Consider the following 16,995-nt stretch of genomic DNA (forward strand, 5'->3'; position numbering starts at 1 on the left):
CACACTAGCGTCTTTATATGCATTCTCACACACACACACACACACACACATGCATATTTTGTGAGACACACTCTGCAGAAACTTTCACAATCTACACACACGTTTACTCTCAGTGTCACATGTACCCACACACACACCAACACTTTCATTCACTATCACAGTTTCATAACTCACACACACATACGTATCACACACTTACATGCACACACACACATTTATTCTGGCTCCTGTCGTCCGTTGCGGCTTGTTCCTCTTTCTCAGGCTCATATATCACTCTGTCTGAGAGGGACACTTCCCTCTCTGCACCATCTGCTTTCCTTTTCTTTTCTCCTCTTTTCTCTCCATCTGTCTTCATTTTTTTCTTATCATCACATCTTTAATCCCTCTGCTGTTTGTTGTTTGTTCGTCTCCATGTTAACCGGCTTAGCTGCCGTCTTATCATGTGTGATGTGTAGAGTTGAGGTATTCAATTCAAGTTTAGACAGCCTGACGGGGAGGCGGGTGATGACTTATCACTTTTCAGATCATACACTACAGTTTGCACTTTAAGTGGGCGATTGTGCTCAGTGGTGTTTCTGTTAATCTGGCAGTTCCTGATGTGGGAAGGTGCCTCTTTACAAGAAATGTTTAGGATTTAAGTGAAAGTAGATTACCTGAGGAGACTGATGAGTATTTTTAAACCTTTGAAACCTGAGCAGACTGGCTTGATTTCTTTCAAAAACTTGACCAGAAGGCAGTGAGAAATTTGAGAAGTGACTTAAAAATTAGCCAATAAAAATAACAAAACTGAAAATTAGCATTAAAACAAAGAAAGGGGAAAGTAAAAAAAGGAAATGACTTGGGGAAAAAGTGTGAAGAAATAATAATAAATCTGTAACATAATTTTCAATATATAACCCTTTGAAACCTGAGGAAATTGGCTTAATTTCTTTCCTAAAATGAAATGTGAGAAAAAGTGTGAGAAAAAGTGACCAAAATTATATGAACGTTAACAAAAAGTAAAAAGAAGATTCTGTAATTCTGTAACATAATTTTCGATGTTCACTCTTAAGAAACATATTGAAACACATTAGTTTTATTTCTCCCAAAAAAGGGTGAAGTTGGCACCAAGCATCTTAACAAAACATGGCAGAAAAAGTAGCAAAAAAGGTAAAACTAAATCAAGAATATTACCTAAAAATTAACCAAAAATAAAAATTAAGTTAAAGCTTTGACATAGATGCATCTAATCAATGAAAAACAAAGAATATGCATATTACAAATTTTGCGGGTATTGATACACCAGTAGGAATGTCTAAGTCCTATAATTTAAAAAATGTATTAAATTAAATTGTTGTATTATCATATTTCTTTTTAATATATATAGAAGTAAAGTATGCCAAAAAGAGAAATGGTAGGTTTGATAACATTTTATGAAGCCAGAAGCCCATGTCATATCCAAATCCTTTTAAATTCTCCACCAATATATTAGATGTAATCCATTAATATTTAGCTTTTCAGGCACTATCAATAACTGAAGTTATGAACGACTGAATACCCAACACCTAAAATTTGAGGATTGTCTTTTAAAGATGTAAAACTCAACGTTGCCAGATAGATAACGTTGTTGCTAAATGGCCTCTGAGTGTTTGCACAGTGTTTGAGAGGGAATCACAGAGTGACTCACGATGTGAAACTACCAGGATACAGAAGTAGAGGATTTGTAAAGAGATTTTTCAGACCCCGACCTTAACCAATGTGGTGTTTTTTAAATCTCAGAACCCAATTCTAGTCCAAACAAACATACATATTGAGGGTGCTTGGTTTAGGCTCTTTCACCTTTAACCTGAACTGGAGTTTGGACTTGCAGAAAGGTCTTTAGCCTCAAGCATTTTGGGATCAAGCATAAATTTAGGCCTGGGTGAGGTGAACAGACATCTGAGGACAGCCGGAGGGTAGCATGAGAAAACAGCCTGAATATTAACGACAGGGTCAGCAGTTAAATACGAGTAAATTATTTTTTGGTTTGAGAGGATATGACTTCTGATGATCGGACAGTGCACTGGACTATTGTACTTTTACTTTAAAGTTGCCACACAAGTACAAGTAAAAGTGAAGTAACTTTAAAGAAATTTTGCTACTCAAGAACAAGTAAAAGTACCTGCGTACACATTTATTTAAGCAAAAGGAAAAGTATATCAGTTACCGCTCATTAAGTTAGACTATTACAAAAGAACCATTAAATGTGAAGATTTATTCTCTATGTTGGAAACAAACTTAACAGCGCTCCAGTTCATATATTAATAGTATTTTTAAGTCATAGTGGTGCTCCATAATCACAGTCTGGAGCTCTGCAAAAGCCCTGCTTTGTGTGTGTGTGTCTGTCAGAGAGAGAGAAAGCCCGAGGAGAGAGAGGGAACAACAAGTTTCATGCTGGTGGCTAAATAAAGGACTTATCGCGATTAAGTCGCCGCTACGACGCATCCAAACGACATACAAACATGGAGGAGCTGGATTCATGGAGTCGTTTGGATGTCGTTTGGATGTCGATACTTTGGGTTGGTAGTTGCACTGAACCACCAGCCCAAAGTATCGCTATTTGAAATCTTGAGAATAACTCAACAATAAACTGTTTAAACATTACATACTGCACCTTTGGGGAAAAAGGTATGATTTTTATATATTATTTGGCAAATAAAAAGCTTTATTCCTAAATGCCAAAGCTTAATTTCTTTTGAAGATTTTCCAGAAATGTACTGACCCTTTGCAACCCTCCTCCCAAGCTGCAGACAGGGTGCCTCAGACAAACAGGTCATTTTACGTCACATAAAAAAATGTAAGACAAGTTAGTGCGGTGCATCTTGGATTCGTGTCTTACTGTAGGTATCAAAGAGAACGGCAATAGTCCGCTTCATTCCTCTGTACTTTTGTAAACTGTATGACTGCGTGTTTGTCGAGGCTTGCAGCATCACAGACGAAAACTAAAAAACACTTTTTCCTCAGTTCTTTGTTAACAAAAGACAACAATCTCAGGGCTTTCAAACCGCCTCAGGTGACGATTTACTGCATGCAGCGTTTTGAAGCAGCCGTGTCCCAAGTGTTAGCCTTAGACCTGCGTCTCTAATCATTTAGGCCTCGCTAAGATGTTTTGACAGCGCCGTCGGAGCGCCGCGGGGCAGACTGTTGCTCAGTGTGGAATGTGTGTGTGTGACGTAGGTGAACTCTGCACAGTGAAAGGCTTTACACTCTGATTTACCACACACACACACACACACACACACACACACACACACACAGAGTCATAGAGAGTGCAGACATGTTCCACACACTTGACACTGTAGTGATAGAAATAGTTGTAGTTGCAGTGTTTCTGCCATAAAAGAGAGTAAAGAGGGAGGCAGAGGGGAGAAAAAGGATCATTTGTGCTACTTTAATGCTTCACTGGGCTTGTTCACGTCTGCCAGCAGCTCAGAGGAGGAGGAGGAGGAGAAGTGATGGATATCCAGTAAGGCAGGTTAATGGAGGGTAATAATGATGATAATAGACACAGCTACCTGGCCGACATCAAATCCCATTTTCTGTTCACTGATTTAACTGCTGCTCTATTCCTGGCATTATATGAGAGATCTCACTAAGTGGAAGTGAGATGAAAGTTTGTAGCAGAAACTGTCACAAAAAAACAAAAAACAAAAATTAAGCTGGTTTGTGTCTTGTTTTTCAGCTTTTAATCTCTAAGCATTTGTAGCCACAAAGCTGCAGTCTTTGCTGCCTTTTCTCTGTGTACCTACAATTGTTTTATTTTAATTGTGATGAATAAATTTACCATAAAGATATAGCAATGTAATCTATAAATATTGCACAGTTGGAAATATCAGGGGGATGTTACACTATGAAAATATAGAATATATGGATATGTACATGTAAATGTGCATATAAATGATGATGATTAATTAGAAAGTACTACAGCCTGATCAGCTGTCCTGTTGTAGGCAGCTTGCCACAATATCCATATGCAAGTAAATACTAATTTATCATTTTTTAACCATTAATTCGGAGCACTTTTTGAATATATGTACCATCACACTCAGGCTGCAGAGCGACTCTGGGCAGCCGAACGCTGAAGTAAAACTCAAGCATGTGGTGATTTATGTAGAAACAGAGCATGGTAATTCTTAGAACGACAGCACTCTTGTTAGTGTGATTTTTTTAATAGAAAGTTTGCTTTCACTCACCAGCTCTGTAGCAGCTGATTATCTAATCCAGTTGATCTCAAACTGCTGCTGACACACACAAAAAAGAAAAAGAAAGCTTTTTTTAAAACTTGCACTGTACTGTTTCCAGCCTTTTTTTATGGTGTGAATGAAATTGAGGCAAACATTAATTTGCTGCTAAAGAGGGAGGGTTACATCTCAAGAAAGAATTTGAGGGAGATAATGGGAGCTGGAGTCAGATGGAAAAACCCTGAGGTCTCTGCTTGTCTGTCTCTTTGTCTGTCTGTGCAGCTCGGTAGAAGAAGAGTTATGTGTTAATCAAAAACTGAAGTTGCAAATTAGGCTAAAAAGTCACTGAAAAGAACTATTCACCGGTTGATGAATAATTTTGCTGCAAAACACACACAGAGCCGTCATAGTAATCAGGCTCCAGGTGTGAATGTGCGACTTCCCTCGTCTGTCACCACTGCCCGCAGGCCGCTGCTGTAAATAACCAAATGTTTCCTGTCTGCTTCAATAATGTTGAACAAACAGACACTGTGTTGAGGCCCTCAGTCTGTGTCATTAGCATGGGCAGAAAGATTTAGCTCTAGAAAATATGTCCAAAAACTGGAAGTTTATTTATAGATTAATAATTTGTCATTTTTTTATTTGTATAGATCAATCTTCAGCGTTTTTATGGCATATTTTTCTGTCAAACATGTCGAGAAAAAGGTTGTAAGTTGGATATTTCATCAGAGCTGCTGCCAACTGGCTCCACAAATAGTTAATTTTTGCCTCTGAGGCACGAGAACAAAGTGTCACTTAGGGTCGTAAATAATCTTCATCTGGATTTCTCAGGATCATTTAAAAAACTTCCACTTTGCATTCTTGTAGATTTACACTGGATAAGTCTTAATGTACTTTAGTCCAAACAATGCCAGAGGCTAATTACCACTTGGAGCATGCGAGATAAAGAGTTCAGTCTTGTTTTGAAGCTTCACTGCGTCTTTGTGTCTCGGCTTTCTGTCTGCAGCCCTGTGGTGCACTCTTTCTCTGGATTGTCATTGGTTAGATTTACCCGTCAATCAATGCCTTAAATTACAAATACTGAAAGGGCACATTTCATGGATGTGGGGGCTGGGCCTCATTCATCGCTATGAGAGCTGCTCAGTGGCGCGTGAAGCAGAGAAAACTCTTTTTCCGGGTTTAGAAAAGTGTAACATACCCGGATCTACTGGCCCGTAGAGCATGCGTAGAAGTGATTAACGACAGCCGAATGCAGCCGAGTGTACCCGAGCATTGACTCCGACTCACTGGCTCGCTCACTCAGATGACCCGAGGAACAAAACAGAGCAGTGCCACTGAAGATCGTGGAGGCAGTGATTGAAGTGAGATTGAAGTCACCATGTCACCACGTGTCACGATGTATTCAGTGGCCTCAAACACCACCACCGACATCTATTGGCTGTATTTATTCTTTCAAAGCGGAGAAAATTTGTCTTATATCTTTTCAAAACAGGGGGAAAAGGCAATCAGCAACTTGACATAAAATGCCCTGCAAATTGCAAAAATGTTGTAAAATGTGGCAAGAAATTACCCTAAAAAATAGCTTTAAAAAGAAGGGAGGATTGTTGGAAAATTATCCCAAAAATATGGAAAAATGTCCTGAAAACTTGCCAGCCGAGTCTTAACTGGGCAGCTGCCAGGTGCGAATATATGAATGCGAAACAGGAAGCTGCTCAAATGAGCCTTAGGGTCACTTTATCTCCTCTGAACTCGTGTTTTTCATGTGTTAATGTGTTAGTAGTGGAGTTTGTGGCAGCTGAAGCCACTAACTTACAGCTGTGCTGCAGATTCAGATTTCCTCCAGCTGTGATCGTTCATCCAGGGCTGCTAAATATCAGAGGGGACATGGAGGTCATGTTGTCTGAAATTCACTCTGTCCAATTCCATTTTCATTTAACTCGGTGATATTTTTCAAATTGAAAGCGTATGAAGAGAAAATGTCCAGGTTTTACAGGCTGAAGAGCTCCCTCAATTAAAGGGACAAATGTAATGGTAAAATTTAAAAACAGAAAAAAAACTCAGAATAAAGTGAAACACTGCACAGATGTAAACGCACGGACATTTTCTACAAATTTAGACTTTTTGATGTTTCTAGCGCTTTGCCAAGACTAAATGGGGTCGAGTGGTAGGTGTCCTGCACTAAAAGTTAAATGAATAAATGGTCTGAAAGTGAAACATACATTGAACCTGATTGGACTAAGATTGTGTCGATTTTTGTCCCCCGAAAGCAACTCACTAAAACAGAAGTTAAGGTCACCCTGCATTATAAATGTGTTTTTCTCATGTTTATGTCCCCTAAAATGTATCTTTACTGACTTTACTATCAGTGCAAAGTTTGTCACTCAAAAGGTAATTTCACATTTCTCTACTGAAGGGGGCCATGTCTTTACACCAATTTTGCCTACAAGCTAAAAAACAACATAAATAAGAGATGCTTGCTATACTTAACATTTTGATGAGTTTGGTAGTTGTCGATTTTGGTAGCACGAGCAATAAATAGGCACAGCATCCTCACATGCCTGCATGCAGACTGTGAAGGACTCTGAGGCCTCAGAAAGCACCTATGCATGACCGTGGATGAACCATAGATTCATATAAATATTATACTTTCGTGTAATAGTTTTCTACGACAGCAAACTAGCTCCATCTGGCCTGAAAGCACAGTTACACGTGTGGCTTCCATTCATGTTTTTTGTCAGACTTGGATACTGAGCAGCTCCAGTCTGTGTATTTGTCTGCACAGATGGACAGATAACGAGTCCACACAGTAGCCGTACTGCAGTATAAACACCTGTGAGGGCTTTTACCAACAGCTGTTCCTCTTCTGCCTCTCCTCAGCCAGAGGTGCTGTTCTTTCTTTCATCACTCGTCACTCTCATTTACCAAAAAGTCTTCCTGTTCGATCTGCTGTCACTCTTCACCTCCGTTCACCTGCTGTCAATCCTGAAAACATATCAAGAGGAGGCGCGTTCACGTTCAGAGGCTAACGTGAATAGTTTAAAACTCTAATGTAATAAAACAGCATCGTCTTATCGAAAGCTAATATATGACTAAAAATTCCCTCTTTAGCAGAAAAATTTAACTATATTTGGATTTTTCTCATCATTTAGCCTCTAAAAGCAAACATTTTGATTTGGAGAGTGCTGAAATTATCAGTTGGTTTGTTAAATAGTGAAATACAGTTGTACATTATTATCCAAAAATGCCCAACATATTTTCTGTTTCCAGCTTTTCAAATGTGAGGATTTGCTGCATTATATTCTTATGTCTTTGTAAATGACATTTATTTGTATTTTGGACTGTTGGACAAAACAAGCAACTTGGAGACATTACATTGTGCTCTGGTTACATGCGATTTTAATTTCTTTCTCCTTTTCTGCCAGATCAGTTCATTTCTCTGTGCAGAGATCAGCTGAGAAATTGGTTAGACAGATAAACACATTAGGTCAAAGAAATTTAGAGGATCCATTTGAAATATGTTTATGAAATTTGTCAAAAAAGTGAATATTAGCCAATATATCTAGTTTTGTAAACTACATCAGTATTCCTAATGCTCTATCACAAAACTGTGAACACTGTGAAGATTATTTATGGTCCTCGGGAGACGATCCCTAATGATTTTGTGACTCTGATCTTTTGTCTTAAGAAGCTGTTAGGTGGCCTCAACCAACATAATTTTACATAATTTTCTGTAAATGTTCATTATCCTTAGAAGATTATTCCTGAAGTTCTGGTGACCGTGCTGACCCCCCGCCTCTCGCCTTTTTTGTCTGTCTCTCTCCCTCCTAATTCCTTTCAGCAGCTCTCGCTCTCAAGCATCTTGAGCGCACACTTTTCAGACAAGTTCATTGAGTTCATTCATTATAGGGGAAATTTGGCATCACAAACACGCTCACACACCACACTCATTCCCTGTTTTACGACATTTAAAAATCACAAACAGCCTCAAATTCGCATAGCTGTGATTTTCCTTGAAAAGTCAGCACGATCTCACAATTTTCCATCTGCTGCACAGCTGCTCTGTCTCTTTGCTTTGTTCTGTCTTTGTCTCTTTAGCACCGAAAAATAAAGACTAATCATGTGTGAGACTGAACCAAAAAAATCACACTTAATTGTTATTATTATTATTATTAAGCAGTTTACTGTGAGCAATCACATTTCCATTCACTCCAGTTGTCTACCACACTGACCTATAATAAATGTGTGTTAGTTTGAAGATACCGGCGCGTTGGACAATTTATGAGGACTTTTATGGGGGCAGGTACTAGGATTAAGTGCCTCAGTGCAACCCCGAAAAACTATTGGGTGGGACGTCAACAAAACAAGCGTGTATGCAATGTCCGAATAATCGGAATGACGACTTTCCAACTGGGAAAATTCACATGAATGACGTCTCCTGTTGGAAAACCTATTTGGCAGAGATGGTTTCATTACGCGAGTTGCCGACTTGATGTCATAAGTGCATAAACATGGTAGGCAAAATTTAATGTTTGGTCAATGGTAAGAAACTTTTTTTAATTACCGTATGGAAACAGCCTCTTGTTTAACACTCTTAGTATTAAAATGCAACTCATCTTCCGTGTAGTTCCCATGTTGTTCCCACTTAATGACCTCAAAGCACATGAGCACAACAAAGTCGGAAGAATGACTTCCCAACTCGGAAACTCCAACATTACATAAATGCGGCATAAATGAATGATTACGTCACAATTAAAACTGTCCAGTGGGTCCTATCAGGGACCTACACTAAAATGGAGACACAAAGGACCGACTACGAGGCTGTTCCTGTAAATGCTCCCACCTCCTACACTGTAAAATCTGACGGGGTGGTCTTACTAACAAAAATTTAGGAAACCAATTGCCTTGAAAAATGTAAGTAAATATAGCTGTAAGCCTTCATTTATATTTACTTTCTAAGTATTTTTTAAATGTACTTAAATTTTGTTTTATGTAATTGAAGTTGTTACAAGTTCAAAATGACAACTTTCAGTAAACCGAGTTTACTGTGCCTTATATCTGTATTCTGGTGGCTGCAAACTACTCAGTCATATTTGCATTTTCAAATTAACACAAAACTGACAGATGTCTGAACTTCATTATTGTCAAAATCCTAGCTGTCATGATCAAGTTAAGTCGGACTAACTTGGTTTACTGAAGTTGCAAAACTTAGAAAAAACAAAGTGATTTCACATGTCATTTTTAAGTTGCAACAACTTGACAAAATTTAGTAAATACAGATAGAATTTTAATTAAATTCCACAAGTAGAAGTCAAATACACTTGACTTTTTCAAGGCAATCGGTTTCCTATATTATTTTATGTAAGATCAACATGTCAGATTTTACAGTGTAGGTTTTAGCCCGAGTTTTCCCATTGGAAACACAACTATTGTTGCTGCAACACACAGATGACCTTCTGGCATTTCACAGCATGAAGCAGCTAATGCTTAGTTACCACTGCTGAACATCCCTGGTTTCATCTTTCACACACAAACACACATGCGTACGCACAGACACATGTACATATTTAAACATACACACTCACAAATCTCCCAACGTGTTACCTAATTACATCAATATCTGCTTTTTTGTTCTCTGTATTCCTCTAATCTAAATGGAGAAAGCAGGATTAGCTGGAATCAGTACCTTTAAGTTGGATGTCTTAAATTCGTGTCTGGGCAGGTTGGTTTCTTAACCTTCATTGAGGTGAGAGATCAGGTGATGCAGAGAAAAACAGTAATAAAAGCTTTCCTGCTCACCTTCAGGCCACCTGTGTGACGGCGGATGACTCACCGTCAGCGAGAGTTAATACCTCATACATTCATCATCCGCTGTGTTATTCTTGTGCAGTGTTTGTGTTGAGTCAGAGAGGATACCTCAGGTGGACATGCGGGTGCACCTCATGGTCTCTGACAAGTTAAACAGTTTAGATATATTGGCAGTGTAAATGTTTGATTTGCGCACCTAAGCAAAATAAAACAGCAAGAATGTGTTTCATTAATAAAAACAACGCCCCGAGGGAAGGGAAGGTTTGACTTTCAAAAAGACATTCATGCCATGCAGCTTTTTTAAAAACCTTTTTTTAAAAGTGATTTGTCTTAACAACTGCTCTGTTTTAATCTTTTGTCTTGTCAACGAAAAACTTGACATTTTAGTGTTTGGGATATTAGTCATACTTCCTTTTGTTTTTTGAATTGCTTGAGGAAAAAGCTTCATATCAGATGTAATTAAGTAAATATTACTGGTATCTATAGCCTCATTCCCACTGCACAAAAACATGCCACCATCTGGCTTTTTAATGCAATAGAATTACTTACGATTGACATTTACATGTCAAATAACTCTGCAGTAGACATGGGTTTTAACGGCATGATCAACATTGATGGGAACACAACACCCTGGTGAACGTGGTAATTTCAGCTCCTTAACTTGCGAGATGCAATGACGCAGCCACTAATTACCCTCCATCTCCTTTCAAGCTGCGCTCAAATATTACTCCAAGTTAGTCTGCACCGAGTTTGAAAGAGAGACTGAATAAGTAAGAGATATATAAATAGAAGAAGACACTGAAACGTTTTCAAATAACCCTGTTCCTTCTGCTGTCTCCTGTTCACTTGTTCTCCAGCCTGTCCGTGATGTCGCCCGGACACACCAACAAAAAATCTTCACGTACACACACAAGCTAACAGAAAGGTAGACGCGTGTGCTGCAGCTGTGTGTTCACTGGCAGCGGGATTGAAGCCAATTGCCCATATTTAGTGGACATACAATACACAAGCTAATATGCTGAGGGATTTTAAGTGCTCTGAGCTGTGTGTTACTAGATTACAGGAATATCTGGTGACCGCTTAGTATCAGGTATCAAACCTGTGCAGTCAAAGACTGGTGTTTACTGTTATATACTTTGGACGCTATGCATATCCGACAGACTGACAGGTTAAATCTGGGGATGTTGAGCGTTGATGTCAGTCGCCGTATCAAACACGCTGTGATCATCTTCGGCTTTGGGTGGGCCGTCAGGTGGAGGCTGCCTTTAGGTGTGTTATTACTGGCAACACTTCTCCTTCTCTTCCATAGTACTTAATTATGTTCTATTAAGTGGTTTCTAGACATCATGGTTTTAAAAAATGAAAAGAAAGAAATTAAAAAGAGTTTGTGGAGTTAAAACGATGTCCAAGCCTGGAAACCTGGACAGAAATCAGTCCTTTTATACTGCGTTCAGACGCAGGGAAAAATGTCAATAAAAGTATTTTACAGAATTATTATCTAATTAAATCAGGCCTTTTTTTGACTCTCCATTTTTTTTTGTTTATTTGTTTGTTTGTTTGTTTGTTTGTTTATGCCCATTTTCTGGTATTTTTTCTCGAACTTTTACTAATATTTTACTTTATTTTTCTTCTTCCCATGTTTTTGAAAGATCCAGCGACAAATCCAAAATTAATCCCGAATGTGAAAGTTTACGTCATTTAAGAAGCAGATTGTTAAAGCAGTTTTCCAGAAAGAATAATGCCTTTGTAGCAGAATTTTCAGCATGGTATTTGGATGTGCCTAACTGAAGTGCACCTTGGGATTTGTGGTTAACTCTCTTCACTCTATTCTCTCATCAGTTTCACTCCTCACTTCTTCGCCGTAGTTGACATATTTCATCACTTAAGTCTTCCTCCTTATCGCATCAATCAATCAATCAATACTTCGCTTAAAGTGAATGAGTCACCTTATCTAACGCTCCCTTCCTTTTCCTCTCTCTTTAGGCGCCGGTGAACGGAGACACGCCTCCAGCTGAGGGCCTATCAGAGAACGACAGCGGATTGGAGCTGATCAATGAGAACAGCCCTCTGACCGCGGCTGAACCGCCATCCCCCTTCAGCCCCAAGCAGAACGGAGACGCTGCCTCACCTCAAGGTAACACACACACATACACACACACACACGCACAGACATCAGCATAAGTACTTAGGCAGTGACACATTTTCGTATCTTAAACCTCAGACAATAATCCACACAGAAAATGAATTGATCCACATTAAGAATATTTTTTGTTCTTAAAATGTTTTAAGGTGCCAGTGTGCATTTAAAAAGCATCATAATAAAGCTGTTAATTAATTTGCCAGTTGCTAACCTTGCATCCTTAGCTCACTTGGACAAAAAATCACCCAATGGCAGCTTTTGAATACAGTTACGTTATGATTTTCTGTTGGTTTTGGCCGCTAAATGGGGCCAAAGGGTCAACTGATACTGGTTTTTCAGGGCAGATAACATTTATGCATTTAATGTGCTTAGTTTAACTGGGATTATGTGCAACTGTATGTCTGATGTAGTTTTTGTTTAGACTGTAAAGGTGTGATTATTGTTTTTTATTGTAAGTGTGGAGTTTTTATCTGTGCAGATCGTAATGTCAAAGGCTTTTATTTTCATGCCATGGTCATGTTGGACCTTAAAAACACACTGTGACGCGTTTCAAGCCTTCATCAAAGAGTCAAATAGATCTCAGTGTATCTGACGCAAAGAGCACCTCGATCGGACTGACTTTGAGTCCAGAAAGTGCTCCTTTTCTTGCTTTTTTTTTATCTTAATCCTGTTTGTTTGGGATCACACAGGAATCACTGCATTCTCCCGAAACTGGGGACTAAACTGATTCTTTCAAAGCCGACATTTAGCACTTTAAGCTCAAAGGCAAATCCAATGTGGTGTATTTCAGAGAAGAAACAACAGAGAAAATTGACAGTCCTGCTACTCTCTGTCTGCACGTTTTCTCTTGAAAATATTAAGTTTCATTTCGGCCATCTGTCGAACCGTCTGTTGATCTTCTCTCCGTCTCCTCTCAGATGGTAACCAGTGTACGAGGGGGAGCAGGAAGAGGAGCAGGAAGAAGTCAGAGGAGGAGGAAACTACCTGGGACTCCTACAGCGAGGTATGACCACAAATATGTGATTTCGTGGAAGTGTGTTAATAAATCTTCTTTGGGGAAACTTGACATTAAATTAACTGTGTTTGTGTGTGTGTTTCCAGGACAAGACTTCAGGAGCGTCTCAGCTGAGTTTGAGACAGACACCTCGACCCAGAACCATCTACCAGGCCGGTCTGACTCCACATGCACACAACAAACCTCGCAGACAGAGCCGCAAACAGGAGCACAGCATGTTACTGGTAAACCACACACACACACACACACATACACACATTTTTTTACCCCATGCAGAGATGTTGCTTCTGCAGAAATGTGTTATGATTAAAACATTAAACCATGCAATGTCGCCCGTTTTCAAATACTATTTGTCCCTTCTTATTTGAATGACTTCCCTCAGGACTAATTCTTATTTACTAAATACCCAAATCATCTAAATCAGGTCCCTGTCCGACACGGATAAACACAAACATGTTCTTTGACCCTCATTACTTGTTGTAGTTTGCAGCGCACAGTTTTGCAATACTGTGGAAAATTCTAAGCAACGGTTCAGTCAGTTCAAGTTTGTTTTCATTTCCCCACATCCTGGTGTCTCCATAAAAAGCCGTGAGTCAGAGGAATGATGTCCACAACTATGAAGAAGAAGTGGTTGTAAAAACAAATTTTCCTTTTGAACTCCTGCAGATTTGAGCTGTTGAATACATCAGAGAATAAAAAGTGCTCATCTGTTCTTTCTTCTTTTGTTTGTCATTGGGAATCCATTAACCCTCAAATTGCGTAAATTGAAACTGCGATTACGAAGTAAGCCTTATGGAAACATCAGTCTCGAAAAAATCCCATTTATCTTGAAAGATATAAAAAAAACATACTTTTTTTTCTTTCATAGGAGAAATAGCAGAAATAACGCTGCTAATGTTTTGAACATCCATCGCCATGATTCTTGTAATGTTATCACCAGAGGAGAATTTGCATAACATCACTCAGTGGAAACACAGTCATCTTGCAGTTGTATAGTTAACATTATTGTTTGTTAATTCAATTAATTAACAAACAATCAGCATAAATATGTGAATATTTAAATTATAATATTGCTAATGTGCTGAGTGAGTAAAGTGTTTTAAATACAAAACTGTGCCTTGTGCTACAAGTTTAAAATATAAATACGTGTGCCGGGGCCTTCAGGTCCTTCAAAGGGTCTTGAAGAAGCTGCAGTGATTTATGGTGGAGATGACAGGGTGGTGTGTCTGACTGTGTGTGTGGTGGAGATTGTTTATGTTTCTATAACAGTCTGTCCTCAGGTGTAGAGCACTTCTTAAAGGACACTTAAAAAGTACTTATCATAGGTATGAAGGAGGGATAATAACAGCCGTAAAAAAAAGTACCTTGCATGTCTTTTTCTGTCTTTTACTCTCACAAAAATATTCCTTTGAGTCTAATAAAACTCTATCTCTCTCTGGCAGTGTGGTGGTGGCCCTCGGGTGGCTGTGGTTGTTTCCGGCGGGGTACCTGAGGCCCCTCGTCTGGAGCTGATGGAACAAGACTCCAAGGACTCGGCCCAGAGCATCAGCACCTCATCCAGCTCAGAGATCCAGCCGGAGTATAATGTAAGATGTGTTAGAGAAACCAGATGTGCACCCACTCACAGGGGAAAAATGTAATAACTGATGACTGTTAACCCATCACCACTTCAGTTTTCAGATTACGATGCAAAAACATTTGTAAGCAAGTTTAAAGGATTGCGCATTCTTGGAGGTTTGAGGTTTTGGAGCACTTTCCCATTTACACTTAAGGGTAAATTAAATATACTTTAAAAAAAGTCTGAAATTGACCCACCAATCGTCAGAAATATACCTTGAAAGCACTCTTGAAAAAAGGGTTTAGGATGAGCAAAGGGGAAGAAAAGAGAGAGTCAGGCAGCTGTGCAGGAGAGACGGCATATTTTAAAAAGGGGAAGTGGAGGTTTGGCAGCGATAGAAAGAGGAGGAGGGTAACTCCCTTCACAGACCACAGAGCCTCCTCCACCTGGCCTTGTGTTAATGCAGGTGGCCACAAACACACACACACACACACACTCACACACATGCACACACAGAGTCTGGCTGTGTTTGCTCTGTATCAATAGTTTCATTCAGGTCAGGATGACCGCCAGTCTGCACAGCCAGGCTTGTGTGTGTGTGTGTGTGTGTGTGTGTGTGTGTGTGTTTGTGCGCTCATACAGATCTGCATGTCTTCTGCCTGCACGGCATCTCACACACTTTTTTCTGTGTTTGTGTGTGTTTCCACTCGTCCCCTGCTGAATCAGTGGAGTGTAGCATCCTGCAGAGGAGTCAGACTCCATTACAAAACCTAATGGGTTTTCTCTCCTAGAGCGGACTGAAGGATCACATAGCTTCAGCTCAACTGGGATTTGTTTGCAAGTGTAGAAATCTGCTCACAAACCAGCACACATAACGTTCAAAAGAAAAACAAGGGGGGGGGGATTTGTGGTATTATTGGGGGCGTTTGATGTTTTCTTTAAGACTAAAGTTCAAAGCTAACAGCAGAAATAAAGGAAACACCTGAGCAAAGGAGCAAAGTGTAGATTGATGCCGAGGAGGACAAACCCTGATGCTTAAAACATCTGAATATTAATCGTGATAAAATTTAGATGTGATGTTGAAATTTAAAACTTGCTTTTCTTTGTGACACCTAGAGGATCAGAAGTCAGGGTCAGAAGTTAGAGCTTATTTTTATTTCTATTGTATAGACTTAAAGGATTAAAAATACACGGTACATGAGTTATAGCTCCGCAAAAATGAGTGACTTCAAAAATGACTTAGTGATCGAACATTGATCCATGGTCAGTTGTTTGCTTGATGTGTCAGGCCCCTTAACTTTTAGCTATAGCTGTAGGGGAAAGTTAAAGTGTTTCTCCCCAAATATCAACCTTTTCCCTACTTTCTTTTCTACATCTTCATCCAAGATAAATGTTAAGGGTTTCTGCAAACTAATATGTCAAGGTTGGTTTTCAGCTTTTGCATCAAACAAATTTCTCTCAAAATTTTCTTTCTTTCTGTCAAACCATCAGTCTAGCTCTCTTCAAGTCACCTTTATTCTTCCTCTCTTCATCTAAAAACTCATGAATCCTCCTTTCATCGAGGCATCAAGACAAGAAGATATTTCTGCCAAAGTGTCCTTTTTTTCTCATCTGTACGCTGCACCTGCAGATCAGAGGAAGAGAGAGGTTCCCAAAAAATCTTTCATCAGTAACTTGAATTTTCTGCCCTAATTCCCTCCTCTCCACACCGCAAACTTTTCTTGACTCTACATTTTGTCACCATGTTGACTCTACTTTTTTGCATTTGTAAAGTAGTACAAAGCACAAGATCGTGACCTTTTCTCTCCTCCATTCAGGACAGCAAGGGTTTTGGCATCGGCGAGCTGGTGTGGGGGAAGATCAAAGGCTTCTCCTGGTGGCCCGGCATCGTGGTGACGTGGCGCGCCACCGGCAAACGGCAGGCCAGCCACGGCATGAGGTGGCTGCAGTGGTTTGGAGACGGGAAGTTCTCTGAGGTGAGGACAGGAGGAGGAAAACCAAACAGACTGAAGGAGTGAAATAAAATAACAGCTGTACATGTCATTCTTTGTCTGATGCCACGTTTGTTTCTGTCCAGGTTTCAGCCGACAAACTGGACTCCATCACCGCCTTCCCAAAGTTCTTCAGCCAGGCCTCTTACACCAAGCTGGCCTCCTACCGCAGGGCGATCTTTCAAGCACTGGAGGTGAGTGTCAACGTGGATCTTTCTTTCGGATATAACTCCCTTAATCTTTACTTGACCTTTGCTTTTATTTGCAGAGCAGAGTGCACCTGCCCT

The 16,995-nt window shown here is 39.6% G+C and overlaps 1 protein-coding gene across 2 annotated transcripts in view; it reads left to right on the forward strand.

The window, feature by feature from the left end:
- The window catches only part of dnmt3bb.1 (DNA (cytosine-5-)-methyltransferase 3 beta, duplicate b.1), a 38,040-nt gene that overhangs the window by 8,767 nt on the left and 12,278 nt on the right, over positions 1–16,995 (forward strand). For both annotated transcript variants that reach the window (XM_042491547.2, XM_042491546.2), the window contains exons 3-8: positions 11,988–12,138; positions 13,062–13,147; positions 13,246–13,383; positions 14,602–14,745; positions 16,535–16,693; positions 16,795–16,902. In XM_042491547.2, the coding sequence (XP_042347481.1) occupies positions 11,988–12,138; positions 13,062–13,147; positions 13,246–13,383; positions 14,602–14,745; positions 16,535–16,693; positions 16,795–16,902 (786 nt within the window). The remainder of the gene's footprint in view (positions 1–11,987; positions 12,139–13,061; positions 13,148–13,245; positions 13,384–14,601; positions 14,746–16,534; positions 16,694–16,794; positions 16,903–16,995) is intronic.

The sequence above is a fragment of the Plectropomus leopardus genome, chromosome 9 (assembly GCF_026936395.1).
Source record: "Plectropomus leopardus strain MGB_pleo_1.0 chromosome 9, ASM2693639v1, whole genome shotgun sequence".
Taxonomy (NCBI): domain Eukaryota; kingdom Metazoa; phylum Chordata; class Actinopteri; order Perciformes; family Serranidae; genus Plectropomus; species Plectropomus leopardus.